This window comes from Phasianus colchicus, chromosome 5, assembly GCF_987193195.1.
Source record: "Phasianus colchicus chromosome 5, bPhaCol1.hap1.1, whole genome shotgun sequence".
Taxonomy (NCBI): domain Eukaryota; kingdom Metazoa; phylum Chordata; class Aves; order Galliformes; family Phasianidae; genus Phasianus; species Phasianus colchicus.
Window position 1 is genome coordinate 59,498,163 of NC_143440.1, and position 17,997 is coordinate 59,516,159.

General features: G+C 49.4%; 2 protein-coding genes across 3 annotated transcripts in view; one reads left to right on the forward strand and one right to left on the reverse strand.

Moving 5' to 3' along the window:
- The window catches only part of GPR137C (G protein-coupled receptor 137C), a 28,935-nt gene extending 16,992 nt beyond the window's left edge, over window positions 1–11,943 (forward strand). Inside the window, exon 7 of the mRNA XM_090141955.1 lies at window positions 11,711–11,943. Coding sequence (XP_089998081.1) covers window positions 11,711–11,840 — 130 coding nt within the window. The 3' untranslated portion in view covers window positions 11,841–11,943. The remainder of the gene's footprint in view (window positions 1–11,710) is intronic.
- ERO1A (endoplasmic reticulum oxidoreductase 1 alpha) lies at window positions 23–16,874 on the reverse strand. Of its 2 annotated transcripts, XM_031602309.2 has the most exons (16): window positions 16,385–16,874; window positions 12,033–12,152; window positions 10,538–10,621; window positions 9,022–9,060; window positions 8,648–8,724; window positions 8,487–8,560; window positions 7,962–8,082; window positions 7,203–7,240; window positions 6,061–6,072; window positions 5,263–5,289; window positions 4,978–5,070; window positions 3,923–4,169; window positions 3,115–3,184; window positions 2,030–2,116; window positions 1,351–1,484; window positions 23–433 (listed from the first exon to the last, which is right to left on the reverse strand). In XM_031602309.2, exons 1-16 carry the CDS (start codon window positions 16,838–16,840, stop codon window positions 373–375), a joined length of 1,740 nt encoding a protein of 579 aa, XP_031458169.2. In that variant the 5' UTR covers window positions 16,841–16,874; the 3' UTR covers window positions 23–372. The 2 variants fall into 2 exon arrangements, with proteins under 2 accessions (XP_031458169.2, XP_089998080.1); XM_090141954.1 differs by lacking the exon at window positions 6,061–6,072.
- Window positions 16,875–17,997: the final 1,123 nt, after the last annotated feature.

The following is a 17,997-nucleotide window of genomic DNA, read 5'->3' on the forward strand; positions in this document are numbered from 1 at the left end:
CAGCATGGAGTCAGGGAACAGATTGAGGAATTTTTCCCAACTTTATTCAGGCTTTGCCTTCAGCTTCTGAAGGGAAAGAGAGCGGTCTCACCCATTCAACCAATACAGCAGTATTTAGAGGAGTCGTTCAGAATGATCTCTTATAAAATAAACTTTACACACAGCCCTCACTTTTATACAAAACAATAGGTTTTTGGTTTTGTACAAAATATTTGGCACCAGCAGCTTCCAGACAGACAGTCAACCAGGAGCCTGAGGCTCAGCAAGTGGCCTTCACCTGCAGCCCTCAGAGTGCAGTGGGATTGTGGTGTTTGCCTATTGCTGAAGAACCCAGGAGGGGAGCAGGAAAGCTTCAGCCTTTCTGTGCTGGATTCACCGCATGGTTCGTAGGATGGTCCTGAAGTTCTCCAGTTCTCTGACACTTGTTGAAATCCTGCGGGCAACAAAAGCATTACAGCCACGTCTGCATCACTGCCTTCTGAATAAAGCAAGAAAGGGAACACTATCAAGGAGAGCTTTGAGCAGCTCTGAGGGAGAGAATTTAGAAATCCAGCTAAATTAGGTTTTGGTTACAGCCAGGCTCTTTTTAAAGCAAATATACACAAGGCTCTGTTACTGAGAGACACAGAGGAACAGGACGTAATACAGCTCTGCAGCCACCAGACAAACTCATTAACTGGAGGTCAAGGAGGTCTCTTTCAATCATGCCCCTCATTTCCTTGTTCAATGCATTCTGGCCCCAGAGTATCAGTAAGGATACAGGACTGGGCTCTGAGGATAAGGCCTGGGACTTTCTCTTCCTTACAGAGAGGGTCTGCTTCTCCCTGCCTTCTGTTTTAAGATTTTGAGTAACCCAGATCACTTTCTAAAAAAAAGCAGAGATGTGGACCTGCATAGCTCCCCTCTTTTCTGCCCAAGCCCTCATCCTGCTCCCCTCAGGGACGGGACTGATGGCTACCCAATAAATGTCACTACTGCAGGGTGGAACTGGGAACAAACTGGTGGAACTGCAGTGCTTGAAGGAGAGAGCAAAAATAGAATAGGTAAGAAGAGCAACTTCTGTTTGGGGACAGTGTGCTCCCTGAGCAGTCAGAGCGTTTCTTAAAAGACACCGAGTTCTTTGTATGTTAATCCAAGCACTTCCTTCAATTCCTAACAAAAATACAGCATATAAACAAGTTGCTTTAAATTGTTCCACCGCTGCACTTCCACATGAACACCATTGGGCATTTGAGGGCTGCTTTGTAAGAAAGTACCACCAGAAGTTAACACCAATATTGCCAGTGAAGATGGACTGATTAAGCTTAAGAGGGATGTAATGCAGCAGCATGCATAAGGTCTCACACTAACCTTCCAAAAGCATTAAACAGAGCCACGATTTCTTGTCTTGTCAGCTGGAATCCATAGGAAGGGCCGCTTTCAGGAATCTTTTCTATCAGGTTTTCAGAAAAAAGGATCTTCAGTGCTGTGCCCAAGCCCTGTGTCTGTGTGTGAAAAGGAGTTGGTTTAATACAAGAGGCATCCAGAGCCTGGCACATGAGCCTAACTTTGCTTCCCTTCCTTGTCTTTGCAAAGGTTCCTGTTGACATCAACTTAACAGGGCAAGACTCAGCCTTCACGTAACACAGCAGAGAAGGAAGCAGGACAGAGCCAGGACGTTCTGTTTATTTGGCATTATTTAGACAGCAGAGCTGCACAGCGAAGGCTTCCTGCCCAGGTCTGACCACACACAAGACACAGCACAGATCTGGCTGAACCCCAGTCCTGCAGCACCTCTGCCTTGCTTCTCTCAGGCTCCGTGCCCCTCCCACTCTCAGGGTGCAGCTGCAGGAAGTTCACCCAGTTTTCAACCGCAAAGGCAACAGGCAGCTGCTGGCAGCCCCAGAGAGCGGGGATCCTCACACAGCTTCCTGCTAATTGGCACTCATCTGTACCTTGGAGCTGGCATATCTAAGAACTGCCTCTGTGCTCCACGGTCCCATCAAACGAGGTGCTCCCAGTCGTGCCCCACAGTGCTGACAGAGCTCACCTGCAGCTTCCCCCACAGGCGACACTTGAAGCAGCCGACGCAGTCCATTATCTTAGAAATATTCTTGAAGTGTAGCCTGACCTCCTCCTAGGGGAAAAGAGATGTAAACTGATCACAGTTACACACTAACCAGGTCTTCTTCCATGTATTAATCCAAATCCAAGTGCGTTAATTCTGTTCAGGCTAAATTCCATGGGACCAAGTTGGTGAAATGAATCCTGGAGCAGACCCTCAGCAGCAGCCAGACTTGGGGGTCCTGGGGGATAAGAAGCTGGATGTGAGCCAGCAGTGTGTGCATGCAGCCTGGAAGGCCAACTGTGTTCTGGGCTGCAATAAAAAAGGGGTGGCCAGCAGGGAGAGGGAAGTGATTCTCTCCCTCTACTCAGCTCTTGTGAGGCCCCATCTGCAGCACTGCGTCCAGGTCTGGAGCATCCAGTACAAGAAAGACAGGGAGCTGTTGGAGAGGGTCCAGAGGAGCCACAAAGATGATCAGGGGACTGGAGCACCTCTCCTATGAGGAAAGGTTGAGGGAACTGGGATTGTTTAGTGTGGAGAAGAGAAGGCTGTGGGGAGACCTCATTGTGGCCTTCAGTACTTGAAAGGAGCAGATAAACAGGAGGGGGAATGGCTGTTTGTGAGGGTGGATGGTGATGGGACAAGGGGGAATGGTTTTAAACTGAGACAGGGCAGGTGTAGGTTGGATATGAGGAGGAAGTTTTTCACCCAGAGGGTGGTGAGGCACTGGAACAGGTTGCCCCAAGGAGGCTGTGGATGCCCCATCCCTGCAGGCATTCAAGGCCAGGCTGGATGTGGCTCTGGGCAGCCTGGGCTGCTGGTTGGCGACCTGCACACAGCAGGGGGTTGGAACTGGATGAGCACTGTGGGCCTTTGCAACCCAGGCCATTCTAAGATTTTATGAAAAAGGTACACCCACAACATGCAGCTCCCCAAACCAGAATGAATTGGAAATATCCAATCCAGTTCCTTAAACCTATTGGGTCCCTTTCAGATGCAGTACTATCCCAGACACATCCAAAATACTCTGTGGGTACAAAGTATTCCAAAAGGAAGGGCTGGGCAATTACCTTTAGTTTAGCAGCTTCTTTTTTATTCCCTGCAAAGAAGGAGTTTTCATCAAAATGCAGTGGAAAAGATCTGAAATGGAACAAAAAGTTTTATCTCCCTGCAGTTTGTTTGTGTAGCTTAACTCAGGTTCACAGGAGTACTTGGTTAGGTATGAGAACAGAGCTGACAGGTGTTAAAATACATCTGGAGACTTTCTGTGTCTGACTGCAAGCTGCTTGCTTCTCAGATCTCTTGGAGGCTTTCAATTTTAGCTTGCATTTCACCTTGGAGACATTCTCAGCAATTACTCTGTGATTTCTAAGTAATTGTAGTCTGTTTTCTGACAGACGTAAGCAGTGAAGGCATGAGGAGATAAATTCAAACGTCCATCATGTTAGAGACACCCATTTCCATCTGGTTCTGGTACCTCCAGCTCCTCATACCCTGAGTGCTGCCCATCAGCCCAAGCCTCCATTATGTGCATGGTTGGGATTTTTTCTAGCAAAAAAAACATGACAGCAGGACTGGCATTTCACAGATGACTCAACCAGGTAGCCAATTTCAGGACTGATGTGTAGGAGGTTATTAAATTCAACTCTGCTAAATCAAAAAGGCAGCCTAGGCTATTAAACCATGGGCTTAATTACCCTGTTTTGCAATTTGAATGCAGATACCAATGAACTCCCAACAATGCTACCAAATCATGCCATCCCACTCCAAGAAGGAACCCAGAACCTGCCTTTCTAGGAGCTTTAAGCGAAAGGTTAAGCACGCTCAGAGATGCCAAGGTTGAAAGAGCCATTCTCCCCAGGTACCGAACGTAATTACTTGGCCAGATGGAGAACTTCCAGCAATAGGTTCTTGATTTCTGCATCGTGGCTGTGATTCCCTGTGTACAGCTGGAAACCTGGGCGCTCAAAGAAGGGCAGCACTTTAGATAGAGCCCGCAGCTCAATCAGGTAGAGAAAATACAGGTTCTTCAGTCTTCTGGGGCCTTCCCCTCTGGTGACAACTTCATCAAACCTCTGCTGGAACTCTGTAACATTGGGGCCCCATTTCTTCTCTGACCACGTATCTGAGAGCACAAAAACAAAGACATGAGGTGGGTAGATATAGTTCTAGTTCACTCCCTCCCAGTGTCCCAAGCTAAATGGTGAAATGCATCTCTAACCGAAGGGATCCAAGCCCTTAACAGCCATAGCCCTTCCATCAACCCCAACTGTTCCAAGCTGTCTCTTGTGGCCAAGGCCTACGTTGTTCATGCAGTGTGGGGCACAGGCTCAGACTTCCTGAAGGACACAGCTATGGTAGTTTAGAGTGATATCTATACACCAAGCCTACCAGATTTATTCCATTACAGCACAGACCCTGACTACATGGGATAGGGAAATCATGCTCTCACATCACCCTATTTCCAACCCCAGGGTTGAAATTGAGATTTGTTAGATAGCTGCTCGTGGACAAGGGATGCAAAGAAAGTGGGAATGGCACATGGAAATAGCTCAAGGGACTTGGAGAAGCCCAGCCAAGCATTTCTCAGTCTGGATGAAATTACTGCTAAACTGACTGCCATAAAAACAGGCTAGGGAGAAATGCAATTAGAAACACACTCCAAAATAACCATGGAGGAAGAATAAAAGGCATACGTGCTGGAAGTCTCAGCACAGAGCAGAGCCCAGCCATTTGCAGACCCAAAGGCATGCAACAAGTGCATTCTTAATTCTGTTACACAACCTTGTGCTGAGGGAGAGAGAATAAGAGCACAGAAGCAGGCATGAGCCCTGCTGGGATGGGCTGCACTAGCATTTAGCTGAGCCATGGATGTGAAGGCTGTGCCAATTAAGAGCTGATGCAGGAAAGCTCAGGCAGGAAGTGGCAGTTACCTTGTAAGAGGTACCTGGCGCTCAGGTGAATGTTGATGCTTGCATGGAGACCAGAAATGAGCCTGTAGAAAGCTCGTTTCTCTATGCAGACACCTGGAGGAAAAAAAAAAAAGGGGAAAAAAAAAACCAAGCATTTTAAGATACTGAAAGCATATACTGAATTTTCCTCTCCCGACTGCCAGACAGATCTCACCAAACCCCAGAGCAGCAAGCAGCCCCCACTCACTCCACAGCCATTCTGCAATCATCCCAAGAAGAGATGCCAGGTTTAGAGAGAAGGATTACCTTTCAACCACTTGTAAAATGTCTGCCCTGCAAACAGAAGGGAAAAAGCATGTCAGTCTGAGGTGCCTTGTTAGAGCCTTCCTGCTGCTACACACCCCCCCAGCTGCTCCCATGGCCAAAAACCTGACACCACCCTTGAGACCACACCTAGAGCAACTCTGCTCACTCCAGTTTGCAGAAGCAGGAATAGAGGTGGTAGAAGAGGGCAAAAAGGGTTTTTCTCCCCACTCTTCTGCCTGCCTGATGTCTCTATAAGGCAGTGGTGGCAGCAGACAGACATAACGCAGGGATCCTTCCCACCCACCTTGGCAAGAGCTGGTGGGGGGCAAAACCACTGCGTGATGCTGTGACCCACGGGGAAACAAAGGCCACAGATTGCTTTCTTTACTGCTAAGTGTGGGGAGGGGGTATTTTTATTAAAAAGAAATAAAACAGTGCAACCAAATGTGTACAATCACACAAGGCAGTGTTTCACACTGACCTCTGCTACGACCTGCTTGAAAATAATCTGGAGGACAGAAAAGGATTTGGATGTAGTTTGGAGACAGGAGGGATGTCCCATAGACAGGCCCAGTACCACAGAGCACAAACAGCTCTGGGGCTCAGCCCTTCCAGCAAGGAGCTGCAATGAGGCACGCAGTCCCCACAAACTGTCTTCCAAAGTACAGCCTGTGAGCTGCTTCCTCAGCAGTAACCAGCACTGAAAAAAGCTCATGCCATGAATCCTGAAGACTCCCAGTACGTGTTTTTAACAAGAGGACCTGTTTCTGGTATGGGTAAAAACAGAGTGCCACTCACCTCCATCGTCTCCTGACGAGAGAAAAGCGCGAGTAGTGGGGAGAGAAAAAAAATAAAGGAGATAATTACACACAACCAAAGCTAAACTGCAAAGCAGAAACATTAAGATTGCTCTGCTAACCTGCTCTGACAAAAGGATGAACCTTCCCAAGGAGATTCATACATCTTCCTAACACAAAACGTGATCTCAATAACTGCAGCAGTGAGGTACCTGGTGAGCAATGCTCCCACACAACCTGACCCACACAGGAGGGATCTGTGTTTGTAAAGGAAGTTAAAGCAGAAACTGGAAAATAGGAAACGCAACTGTCTCCTGTATAACCTCTGACAAGATACTCAGAGACCTCAGTTCTTCCTGCAACTCACCAGGCATTTGCATCAACACAGGCATCAGGCCTGACCCTGTTCTCATGTCCTGTTTCTTTCTCGCAGACAGAGCTGCAGTCCTTCCATGGTGACTGTAATATTTCATTCATACCTCGCCCCAAACAACAGCACTCCTCACGAGAAACACTGGGATTTTAAAGGGCACTGTATACTTAGTTCATTATTGCTGTGCTTAAAGTGTCACTCCTCCATGCAAAGCTCAAAGGAGTGGAAAAACCACCTGCACAGATTAGGGAAAATCCAGAGATCACCCCAGAAGACACAGCTGGAGTTCAGGCCATCAACATACTGATGATATTCTAATGTCTGGGCACGATGGGACATCAGGAAACACAGGCTTTCTTAGCAGCCTTGAGCCTGCAGCTGTCTGTATGCTCCTGAGACCCCTCCCAACTTTCATTTACACTGTTAAGTCTTTGCCTCTAAGGCAGTTTCTCCTATTAAATGGTTTCCCCCGAGGATCCCAGCCAGGGTCTTATTTCAGTCCCTCCCAGATGGTTTGGCATTGCTGAGCACAGAAAGCACTGACTCAGGGTTCAGCTCTGTCCCCAGCCTGAGAATCAGACCTCCCTTCTCCATGATGGATGCTGGACAGTCTTCCTGATGCCATTCCATTGGCCATAACTATTCTAGACTTGAGCAAGAGCTAAACCACAGCTCTCGTTCAGCAAAATTAGCTCACACAGTATTTGCTGGTGTTGTAGCTCAGAGCAGTACGCTACCAAACCACTTAGCAAGATGAATACATGACTCACCTCTACCAGATGCCAAAGGTCTTTTCACATTCTGAGGCCTATGAGGAAAAAAAAAATAGATCATTTAGATAAGTAAATACGTGACTGTCTCCTTGATGTGCAGAAACAACAGCGGAAGAAAATACTTTTCTGCAGCCAAATAGGCTAGGAAGATTTAAGAGGTCCTCCTACTCCAACAGAAAAAGACTAAAGAGAGATGAGATTTTCTTTTCTTTCTTCCTTCTTTGTAAAAAAAAAAAAACAAAAAAAAACACACACAAACACATCTAAGGGAAAATCCAATGCCTAGAGGAATGCTCGTGGACATCATCTCATGGCCCTGGTGCAACATGATGCTGTAGTGTGCAGAGAGAAGAAATCACTGGAAAGGTAAAGCAGGCAAGACTACAGATCAGCGTCCACCAGCGCAGCCCCAGGAGCAGACCTCAGCAGAGATCCAACTGGCAAAGACTGGGGAGGGAGCTCACCTCGCTGGTATGACACCCAGGGAGAACAGGGCTGCGTGATGAGGACCACATCACACCAGAGATGCACACCCTGCAGGCTGCTGGATCCCCACTCTGCAGAGCTGTGGTACAAGGAACAGCCTGGGGCAGCCATATGGCTCATCCCCTGCTCCCACAGCCCATACCATGCAGCATTGCAGCCAAGACTGGAAGATGGAGGTTAACAGAGCAGTTGTAGCACGTGCAGCCCCTCTGCAGAAGTCAGGCTCACAGTGACTCAAGGTTTGTGGCACCTGTGTCCCAAAGCACCTACTTGAAGCAGTTTTCTTCATAAATACTGTTCCATATCTTCCAGGCATCTGGTCCTTTGTAGCCAGTGTAGCGCTCAGGATTCAGGAGTAAATCCACATACTCTGCGTCGGGAGAAAGGATGTCTGTGGAGCAGAACGCTGGGTCAGTGACAACAGCTTCTAAAGGAAATGACATCTTCCAAAGCCAAGCCAGCCACCCCTCTACATACTGAACAGGCCTCCAAAAAGGCAGGTGCACAGCATTTGCTGCACACGGACCCACTGCAGCAGCTCTCTGGCATTCTGAGCTATCACAGTGCAAGGCCACAGATGGCAAAGCCAACTCTGAGATGCTCACTAACTTGCTAAGCACTGCAAGACCCTGAACAGCAATGAAGCTTTTGATTATTTTCAAAAGGGTAGGGAATGTGGAGGGAAAAGAAATGACATATATGCTTTAGGCTTGCTGGAATACTACACATTAGCCTCAAAGCTCTACAGAGAGCTTGAACTGCTTAGAGTTGGAAAGATCAAACAGCTCATCATACCATCAGCTTCACAGAAGCTGTCTGAAGAGTCATCGTGCCATGTCCACTGGAGCACTGCCTGCTGGGTTTCCTTGCTGCAAAGAAAGGATGAAGAGCATCAGACAGAGCACTGATGCTGAGGTTCCTTCAAGACAAGTATGGGCTGTGGGAAGAAGTCATACCTCAATGACTCATCCACAGCCCCAAGTCTGCTGGCTTCTTCACATTCTTCAGCACGGCTGTTGGCTTCCTCTGAATACTGCATTGAGAAGCAAAGCAAAGATCAAAACACAAGCATGCTGATGTTATAATTTGGCCTTTGCTGCACATACAGTTTAAGCATCAGAAACACTTCTATTCTAATAGTTGATATTTGCAGACAAGATGTCTGCAAATATTCAGGGCCTGGCGCAGCTGTGGGGATTGCTGCAGGGACTCACAGCAGGCACTGACACACTTCACCTGGACTTGGGGAAGCCTCCAAGAAGGCTTTTATCACTTACAGTGACTCAAAGTCCTACCAGCCGTGTCACTTTGTGCATGCAGACAAACCTACCTTGTAACTTGCAGATCTGATTCCATCAGGGACTTCGTCCTGAAAGACAAAATTGAGCACGTGCTACATGTGAAGCTGACAAAGCCTTTCAGTCTAATGTTTGAAAAAGATTAGGAAGGTTACAGCAGCTCCCAGGGCTTAAAAGGAATCAAATCCCCCAGCTTAGCTTACACCATCTCTAATTACAGGCTCCTCCACAGACAAAAGTTAAGCAATATTCCCAGTGTTTTATTTTGATTTTTCGCAAGAATCTCATTCTCAATAGGTCAGCAGCCTTCCACAGTGCTCCACCAGGCTGTGCTCTGCTCACCAAGCACAAGGGGGAAGATGCCAACCCAGACTTCAGAGCAGCTGCTGGCTGCCATCCCACCTCCAGGTGATGCTGGCAGAAGCCCAATTGCCTCTTTTCAGCTCTTGCAGTTCCCAGCCCTGATATACGTCATCCTGAAGTCTCCCACAGCAGCTGTATGGAATCACCACCAAAGGAGTTGTTGGAAGGGTAGGGAAGTCCACAGGAGAGGGGAATGAGGTAAATGTAATATACAGATCAGAATTTATATAAGGGGTGACATTCACACACACACACACCCATTGCACTCTGTTGGTGCTGTAGCACCTCAGACATTTTTCATCCAAGCAAACAGCTGCATTACTTCAGGTTTCACAGAGCTCCCAGGTGAGAGGGACAGACATCTCCATGGCATTATACTTTAAGCTGTACACAAAAATAAGCTGCAGTTGTTTGGTAAATGCATGCAATTAGGGTCTCATACTGCCCTTGCACTGTACCACCAGCACAGCATATCCCAGCAGAGCATCAGCACACAGAGTGCTCTGGAGACCTCAGAAGGAGACGTAAGACAGCCTGTAGTTGGCTGCCACCCCACAGAGCCAGGCTGGGGGCATTTGCACCATGTCTACCAACCCAGCAACCAAGTCCCAGTTCCTTCTCTCTTATCCCCTTCTTTTCAGACAGACACCTGCAGTCACCATGTTTTCTTCCAGCTCAGTGAACAAATCCCTTCTGTCCAGGATGCAAAGGCAAAGGTATCTGCTTTTGTGCTGGGAAACACAGGACTCTGAAAGAGCTATTTTATGTATAGAGATTGCTGGAAAGGGCTTGGCTGAAGTCATCAGGCAAAACAGCACATCTCTGTGTAGCTCATAGGCTAGCAGGGTGAACAATTAACACAGTACAATTAACACAGTACACAGCAACAGGGGATTTGCCCCTAAAATCATTCTACTAATGCATCAAATAAAAGGGGCCAGGACAAGAGTTTCCATTGGTGGAGGGCTGGCTGTCAGAAGCCCAGCCTTTCATCAAGGTGTCAGAATCTACCATTTCAGCTTTTCTTTAGAGATCCCAGCAGTACTGTGCCTAAGGAAGCCTCCTTTGCAGCCACAGCAGAGCTGTGGCTCAGCAGTCAGCACTGTAAGATATTTACCTGCTTTTTACTCTCGGGCTGCAAAGGCCAAATAGAGAAAATAGAGAAGTGAATGGTTCTCTACTCACAGATGGGCAGGGTTTTACAGCACAGTCTCTTATTCCGCAGTGACTGTTGTCATCCCAGAAAGGACACGGTTTCTTTAGGTTTACCTAAAAATAACACATTATCCTGTTACACATTTCTTCCGTGCAGCCAAGCCAGCCTTCCACATCACAACCTGCCAGCATGCACTGCTATCTCACTGAAAGGCTTCTGCTAACAAAACCTAGTGCAGAGCTGAGTACTGCAGTGCAAGTGCAAGCAGAAAGTTTCCTTCACTTCAAACAAAGACCTGATTTCAGTCTGCCATGCTCATTCATGTGTCTCTCATACAGGATGTGTGTACTCATGCAGTACAGCCAAGACTATCTGTGCTATGTTACGTTTCGTACTCATACCTTGATGCTCTTTGAGCACAGACAACCCTTTCTGGTTGGGTATTTTGTACACCTTATGAGCCAGCAGGTCTGCTGGTGATTTTATGTGGAGCTGTTCTAATCTGCAGTGCAGCAAAGTCCATAGAATCCCAGAATGGCCTGGGTTGCAAAGGCCCACAGTGCTCATCCAGTCCCAACCCCCTGCTGTGTGCAGGTCGCCAACCAGCAGCCCAGGCTGCCCAGAGCCACATCCAGCCTGGCCTTGAATGCCTGCAGGGATGGGGCATCCACAGCCTCCTTGGGCAACCTGTTCCAGTGCCTCACCACCCTCTGGCTGAAAAACTTCCTCCTCACATCCAACCTACACCTGCCCTGTCTCAGTTTAAAACCATTCCCCCTTGTCCTATCACCATCCACCCTCACAAACAGCCGTTCCCCCTCCTGTTTATATGCTCCTTTCAAGTACTGGAAGGCCACAATGAGGTCTCCCTGCAGCCTTCTCTGCTCCAAGCTAAGCAAGCCCAGTTCCCTCAACCTTTCTTCATAGGAAAAGAAGTTGAGAATGTCTTAAACCCTTCTTATGGAAGAACATAGATTTTTTTTGTCTGTTGAAACAATCAGGAAACAGTCATTGTTCAGCACATGTTCTTGGCAGGTAAATTCTGGCCACAACCCAAGCACACCCAAACAAACCCACAGTTAGTCACACAGATGCAATCTCATTGAATGTGAGCAGACATCATCTAACAGCGAGGGCCTGGCATAACTGCAATCACTTCATCTGACTGTCTGACAGCTAAACCAGGCTTTCCTCGTTGACAGGAGGACACCAAGAGCATCCTCATTATGGAATTTGGACTCCCCGTCATCAGCTCTTTTGAGCCCTAATTCAACAAACTGTTCTACTGCTTCAGCTCCTCAGAGGAAACAACGCATAAGAAAACATCTTTAAAAGAGAGGCTGAGGATGCCCCACTTCTGGAGGCATCGAAAGCCAGGTTGGATGGGATTCTGGGCAGCCTGGCTGAAATGGGGGTATCTGATTTTAAGATATCAGCAATAACTTCCGTGGGAAAAAAAAAAAAAAAAAAAAGGATAGTAAATTACTGAGAAATATTCATCTGTTTCTTGTATGGGAAACTTACTTTGTAGTATCTAAAATAGTCACTTTCCAGGAGTTGATTCAGCCTAGGAAACAGCTTGTAGTTGTTGAAGGCATCGATGGTTTCTACATCACAGGTGCAGTCGTCTAAATGGCCAGTGACCTGTTGGTACAGAACATCAAGCACAAACAAGTTGGTCAGCACTGCTCCAGAGCACAGATAATACAATTCAGGATTTTCTTTCATTTTCTCAGAGACATTGCCCTAAATCTGACCAGAACAAAACAGCACTGGTTTAGGGGGCTGGTGGTGATGGGTTGGCAGTTGCACTTGATGATCTCAGAGCTCTTTTCTTATTTTAATGGTTCTATAAAGCTGAATGTGCTGAATTGCCAAAGAATTTCTTGTGATGCATCCTTTAGGACCTGTCTTTTGCCTGTTGTTGGGGGCAAGCAATTTTTGTCCATAGGACAAGAGGGAATGGTTTTAAGCTGAGACAGGGCAGGTGTAGGTTGGATATGAGGAGGAAGTTTTTCAGCCAGAGGGTGGTGAGGCACTGGAACAGGTTGCCCAAGGAGGCTGTGGATGCCCCATCCCTGCAGGCATTCAAGGCCAGGCTGGATGTGGCTCTGGGCAGCCTGGTCTGGTTGGTGACCTGCACACAGCAGGGGGTTGGAACTGGATGAGCATTGTGCTCCTTTGCAACCCAGGCCATTCTGTGATTCTATGATTAAACACATTTTTCCCCTAACACACATAGGGTTGTTTAGAGTTTACTGATGCCAGAACAACAGGCATCAGACAGACACTGCCATCTCTTCAGAGAGCAGAGATAACACACATACAGCTAGACAAGACACAGATGTTTTTATCAAGACCAAACCCAGCTGACATACCAGCCCAGGCTCTCGTTTGACACCAGGATGCCACTCTGGGCAGGATGGCACACAGCTAACAGCTGCCATCTGCATAAGGGTCTAATTAAACAACAATAAAGCCACCAAAGGTTATGGACTCAACTAAAGTCCTTGCTGTCAACTGACTGTGCTGCAGCCATTTGTTTGATTTGATCAGAACCACAGAGACTGCAACAGCCTTTCCCTGCACCTTTGGCAGCCATTTGGCAAGGAAACATCTGCTGCAGATCTGATGCAGGAAGCCAATACTCCTTGCATCATCCTGAACAACTCATGCTGTGTGTAAGGCCCACAGAAAAAAAAAAAAAAAACAAAGCAAAACAAATTCAGCTATGGCTTTCTGACACGTAGCTTACTGCCTGGGTGAGAAAGATACACAGCAGAAGGAGGCCTGCTGCTTCCCAACCCCATGATGAGTACTCGGGGAAATCACCGTGTCCACAAAGCGAGCATACCACTCATTCCCTCTCAGTTGGGCACCAGGGAATTTTCCTGCATGCCAAAGTAGCAATACAACACTTGGCAGCTGCCATCCACCAGTACCAGATCAGTTTAGGGTTTTAAGACCAAGGTGGTCATTTTAAATGGGTACTGCTGATTTATGAAGTGAGCGTGGGACATTCACAGTGAGAAATCCCCTCGCTGCCTCTGTTCCAGAAGCTCAGCAGGTCCTGGCAGCAGGCAGCACGAAGCAGCATTCCCTCAGCACATAGGCCACAACCCTGCAAGCCTCAAGGAAAAGCCTCCAAGGAAGAGTGCCCTTTGCAATTAGGGCAAAATAAATTACTACGCGTGGAGAAAAGAGGAAGAGCCATGTGAGAAGCATGGAACACATGGCCTGATGCATAACTGGAGAGCCCTCAGGTCACTCAGAGAGGCAGATATCAATCTCCCCAGAACCACAGTGATCACCACTGCAGCAGCAGAGCTCCATGCCCTCTTTCCAAGAAGGAAGGCAATGAGCACTCGCCCTCAGAGCATACAGAGAAGGGAGGGGAAGAAACAACAGCCTGGGTTGGACACCCAGCATCTTAAAGGAACGTGCAGTTTCCCCCTGGGCAGAAGGGGAAGGAACCCAGGCTCAGGCCTAGGGTGGGACTCAGTGCTTAGGAAACAAAGCTTTTTCATTGAACCTGATATTTTAGACTGAGCCATGCTGATTTAAGTGGGTGTGAAGGGAAATACAGTGAGCCACAGTGCCCTTTGCCACCTGAGCGAATCATTAGTGCTAAGTCACTGTGATGTGCAGGTTTGCTTCTATTTCTTGCATTCACACTGAAGCCCAACACCTCACTGTACTGTACTCTGCAAAGTAATTTTGCAAAGTAATGAAAAAAGATTACCAGCATAGCAATTAAGATTTCTACTAGCCTAAACCACCCCCATTAAAAAAAAATACCAGCACTGATTTGGTAATCCAGTTACCCAACATAAACCTGTTTCAGAATTAAGAAGGCTAACCAACGAAAATAGAAAACCCCAAACCACACATTCCTGGAAGCCTGGCAACCCCTGAGCAAGGCAGCCTGCAGATGGGCCATGCCTCAGCTGCTCTAGAAATTACCTTCAGAAACATCTGTAGAATCTCCAGCTGGCACTGCCCAGAGCTGTGGGTGCCCCATCCCTGGAGGTGCCCGAGGCTGTGGATGGGCTGTGAGCAGCCTGAGCTGGGGGGCACCCAGCCCACAACAGGAGTTGGGACTGAATGGTCTTCAAGTCTCACCCAACCCATTCCATGATTCTGTGTAATGTTTGCACCAGGCCTGAATTTGCAAGGTTTAGTGGCCAAACCAAGCTATAACTAACCCAGCACAATATCACCCTGTAAAGAACTCCAGGTAAGCACTCTCCTGAGAGGGTGATGCCTTAAGACACCTTCCCCGCTCCTGAAACATCTGTGTCTTCAACCTGCAACAATTCAAACAGTTGTTTCAGGTGAAACAGAACTTCATGAAGTCCCAAACACATGCCACATGCTTCCTGGCACCTGTGAAATCACTGAGCTCAGCAGCAGCAATGGGTTCTGCTCCACCCAGGCGGGGTGTGGGAGCCCAGCATGGCATGGGATGGGCAGGCAGGGCTGGGTCTGCCCAGCAGGGAAAGATGCAACGGAGCCGCTGGGACAGATGCACACCCCAATGGCTCCAGCTGCTGAGCAAGCAGCCAGGGAGGTGTTCTGCTGGCTCTCCACAGTGCCACAGCACTGATGTATCCTCCACGGGTGCGTACCACAGGTTGGAACATCACCTCACGTGGACTCTGCATCATCCTTAGGTTTGGCCTTTGCTTCGTTCTCCTTTGTCTCCATCCCAGGCTCCACCAGTGATCTTTATCTCTTCCCAGTTCACTCAGCATCACAAAAATGCTCCTGGGCAGTGGATTTAGGCTTTCTTTTCTCACTAGAAGATACCTCCCTGACCCATACACCATCACTTATTGCACAGCTGGGCAGGAAAGAGGGCAAACTCCTTTCTGCATCTCCCACCTGCAGCTAGAACAGAGCACAGAAACACTACAGAGGGTATGTATCACCTCCAAGCATCACTTAGAAAAGAATATGCAGCTCCAGCTTCACCTAAGGGTGATGAGGCACTGGAACAGGTTGCCCAAGGAGGCTGTGGATGCCCCATCCCTGCAGGCATTCAAGGCCAGGCTGGATGTGGCTCTGGGCAGCCTGGGCTGCTGGTTGGCGACCTGCACACAGCAGGGGGTTGGAACTGGATCAGCATTGTGGGCCTTTGCAACCCAGGCCATTCTATGGTTCTGTGATTCCAGTGTTCTGGGCAGTGCCTTCCGTGCCCCCCCACAGGGATGGCAGGGCATTGGGTATGAGCTGCTGCCCCAGGGCTCTCTGGGAAGCACCAATTTAACAAGAATGCAAGAGTGGCTTGAAAGTCTGCTCAAGTATCAAGGAAGTAAGTCAGTGCCCAGAATCACCCCTAATGAGCAGAGGAACAGCCCCCAAAGGAAAACAGCAACAAACCACAGCACAACACAACGCCAGCTCTCTGTGCCCAAGGAACGAAGCCAGAACAGCAGAGCTTTTAGCACCAAGGGCTGCTCGTATCACACCGTGCTCCTGACTCAGACTGACCGAGGCAAACGTCAGCGAAGCAGGAAGGCGCAGTGATAAAGAAGTGAAAAGCACACTGTTCAACTCTCTATTAGCACAGGTTTTTATCTGCCGTTTCCATCACGAGCCGCCCAGAAGGCAAAGCCACAGCCCCGCGTTTTCTTTCCCCACTCCCGACTTCTGATTCACGCTTCAGCACTGATTTTAATGCAGTTCCGACAGGACCACCGGGCGCCGAGCGCACCGCAGCCACTCGCAGCCACAAAAAGTTACGCTGAGCGGCAGCCCACCTCCAGGCACGCAACCCTCGGATCACAGCTCGGAAGGCACCGCGTGCTGGGATCCCCAAGCTCGGGCCGCCCCGCACAACGAGCGCAGCCCCCCGCCAACCCACCGCAGCCCACCTGGCAGAAGCAGCGGCGCTCCGCCGATCCGGGCGCCCCGCGAGGGACGGCGGGCAACAAGAGGGCGGCAAAACCCAACGCCCGCAGCAGCGCTCCGCCCGCCGCCATCCCAGCGCCGCCGCCGAGGGCTGAAGCAGCCGCACGCCGCCGCACGCCGCACCGCTCCGCCCCGTTCCGGCCCGGCGCCGCACGCAGCGCAGTCACGCCGTGCTTCTGTCCCACCCTCAGCCGGCACGTCGCGCTGACTGACCGCGGCGTTCCATCACCGAGCGGGGCTCCCAGCAGGCTGAGCGCTGCTCTCCTCCAGCCCTGAGTGCGAGCCCGAAGTAAAGCTGGTTCAATCCACGAGGGCAGCACCTGCTGTTTTGCTGAGTGTCGGTGGGACGGCAGCCCTTTGCCCGCACTGCAGGACGCTGCGACAGACGGCAGCGGAGCGGCTCGCTGACACGGCGGCATGGAAGCAAAGGGGCGGGATGGAGAAAATGCATGGTTAGCGGTGGTGGCTACGTTGAAAACTTGCGGCTCGTAGCTGAGAATTTCTGTGGCTCTGGTCACAAATGACTGCGTTGACACCCTGTAGTTGCTGAGCAGCGGGGTGACTTGCTGAGCATCCACGGCTTCCAGCTGCTGCTTTTCTGCTGCTCCCCGTTTCCTGCAGGGCTGGAAGTTATCAAAGCTGTAGTTCTCACTGTCGTGTTTCCCGTAGGAATAATGGAATAATTTCCCATAGGAATAAAAGAATAATTTCCCGTTGGTCATCAATGGCTCCATGTCCAGGTGGAGGCTGGTAACGAGCAGCGTCCCCCAGGGGTCTGTCTTGGGACCGGTGCTCTTTAACATCTTTATCAATGACATCGATGGCAGAATCGAGTGCACCCTCAGCAATTTGCTGACGACACCAAGCTGAGTGGTGTGGTTGACACAGTTGAAGGACGGGATGCCATTCAGAGGGACCTCGAGAGGCTGGAAAGGTGGGCTGGGTGAACCTGATGAGGTTCAACACGGCAAAGTGCAGAGTTTTGCACTTGGGCCGGAGGAATCCCAGGCATCCCTACAGACTGGAAGGAGCGGTCCTTGAGAGCAGCCCTGTGGAGAAGGACCTGGGGGTCTTGATGGATGAAAAACTGAACATGAGCCAGCAGTGTGCCCTTGTGGCTCGGAAGGCAAATGGGATCCTGGGCTCCATCAAAAGAGGGGTGGCCAGCAGGGACAGGGAGGTGATTGTTCCCCTCTACTCTGCTCTTGTGAGGCCCCATCTGGAATACTGCGTCCAGGTCTGGAGCCCCCAGTACAAGAAAGACAAGAAAGAGAGCTGTTGGAGAGGGTCCAGAGGAGCCGCAAAGATGATCAGGGGCTGCAGCACCTCCACTACAAAGACAGGCTGAGGGAGCTGGGCTTGTTCAGCATGGAGAAGAGAAGGCTGCGGGGTGACCTCATTGCAGCCTTCAGTACCTAAAGGGAGCCTACAGACAGGAGGGGAGTCAGCTCTTGGAAAGGGTAGATAACTGCAGGACAAGGGGAAATGGTTTGAAGTTGAAGGAGGGCAGATTTGGGTTGGATGTCAGGGGGAAGTTGTTTGCTGTGAGAGCGGTGAGGTGCTGGAACAGCTGCCC

What these genes read in the sequence shown, in the direction of transcription:
- ERO1A (XM_031602309.2), bottom strand. Translation starts at nt 16,840, where the DNA reads ATGCCGCCGTGTCAGCGAGCCGCTCCGCTGCCGTCTGTCGCAGCGTCC. An exon ending in ACTATTTTAGATACTACAAA is followed by an intron (nt 10,622 to 12,032) that starts GTAAGTTTCCCA and finishes TGTTATTTTTAG; the next exon opens with GTAAACCTAAAGAAACCGTG. An exon ending in CTGTTTAATGCTTTTGGAAG is followed by an intron (nt 434 to 1,350) that starts GTTAGTGTGAGA and finishes TGTTGCCCGCAG; the next exon opens with GATTTCAACAAGTGTCAGAG.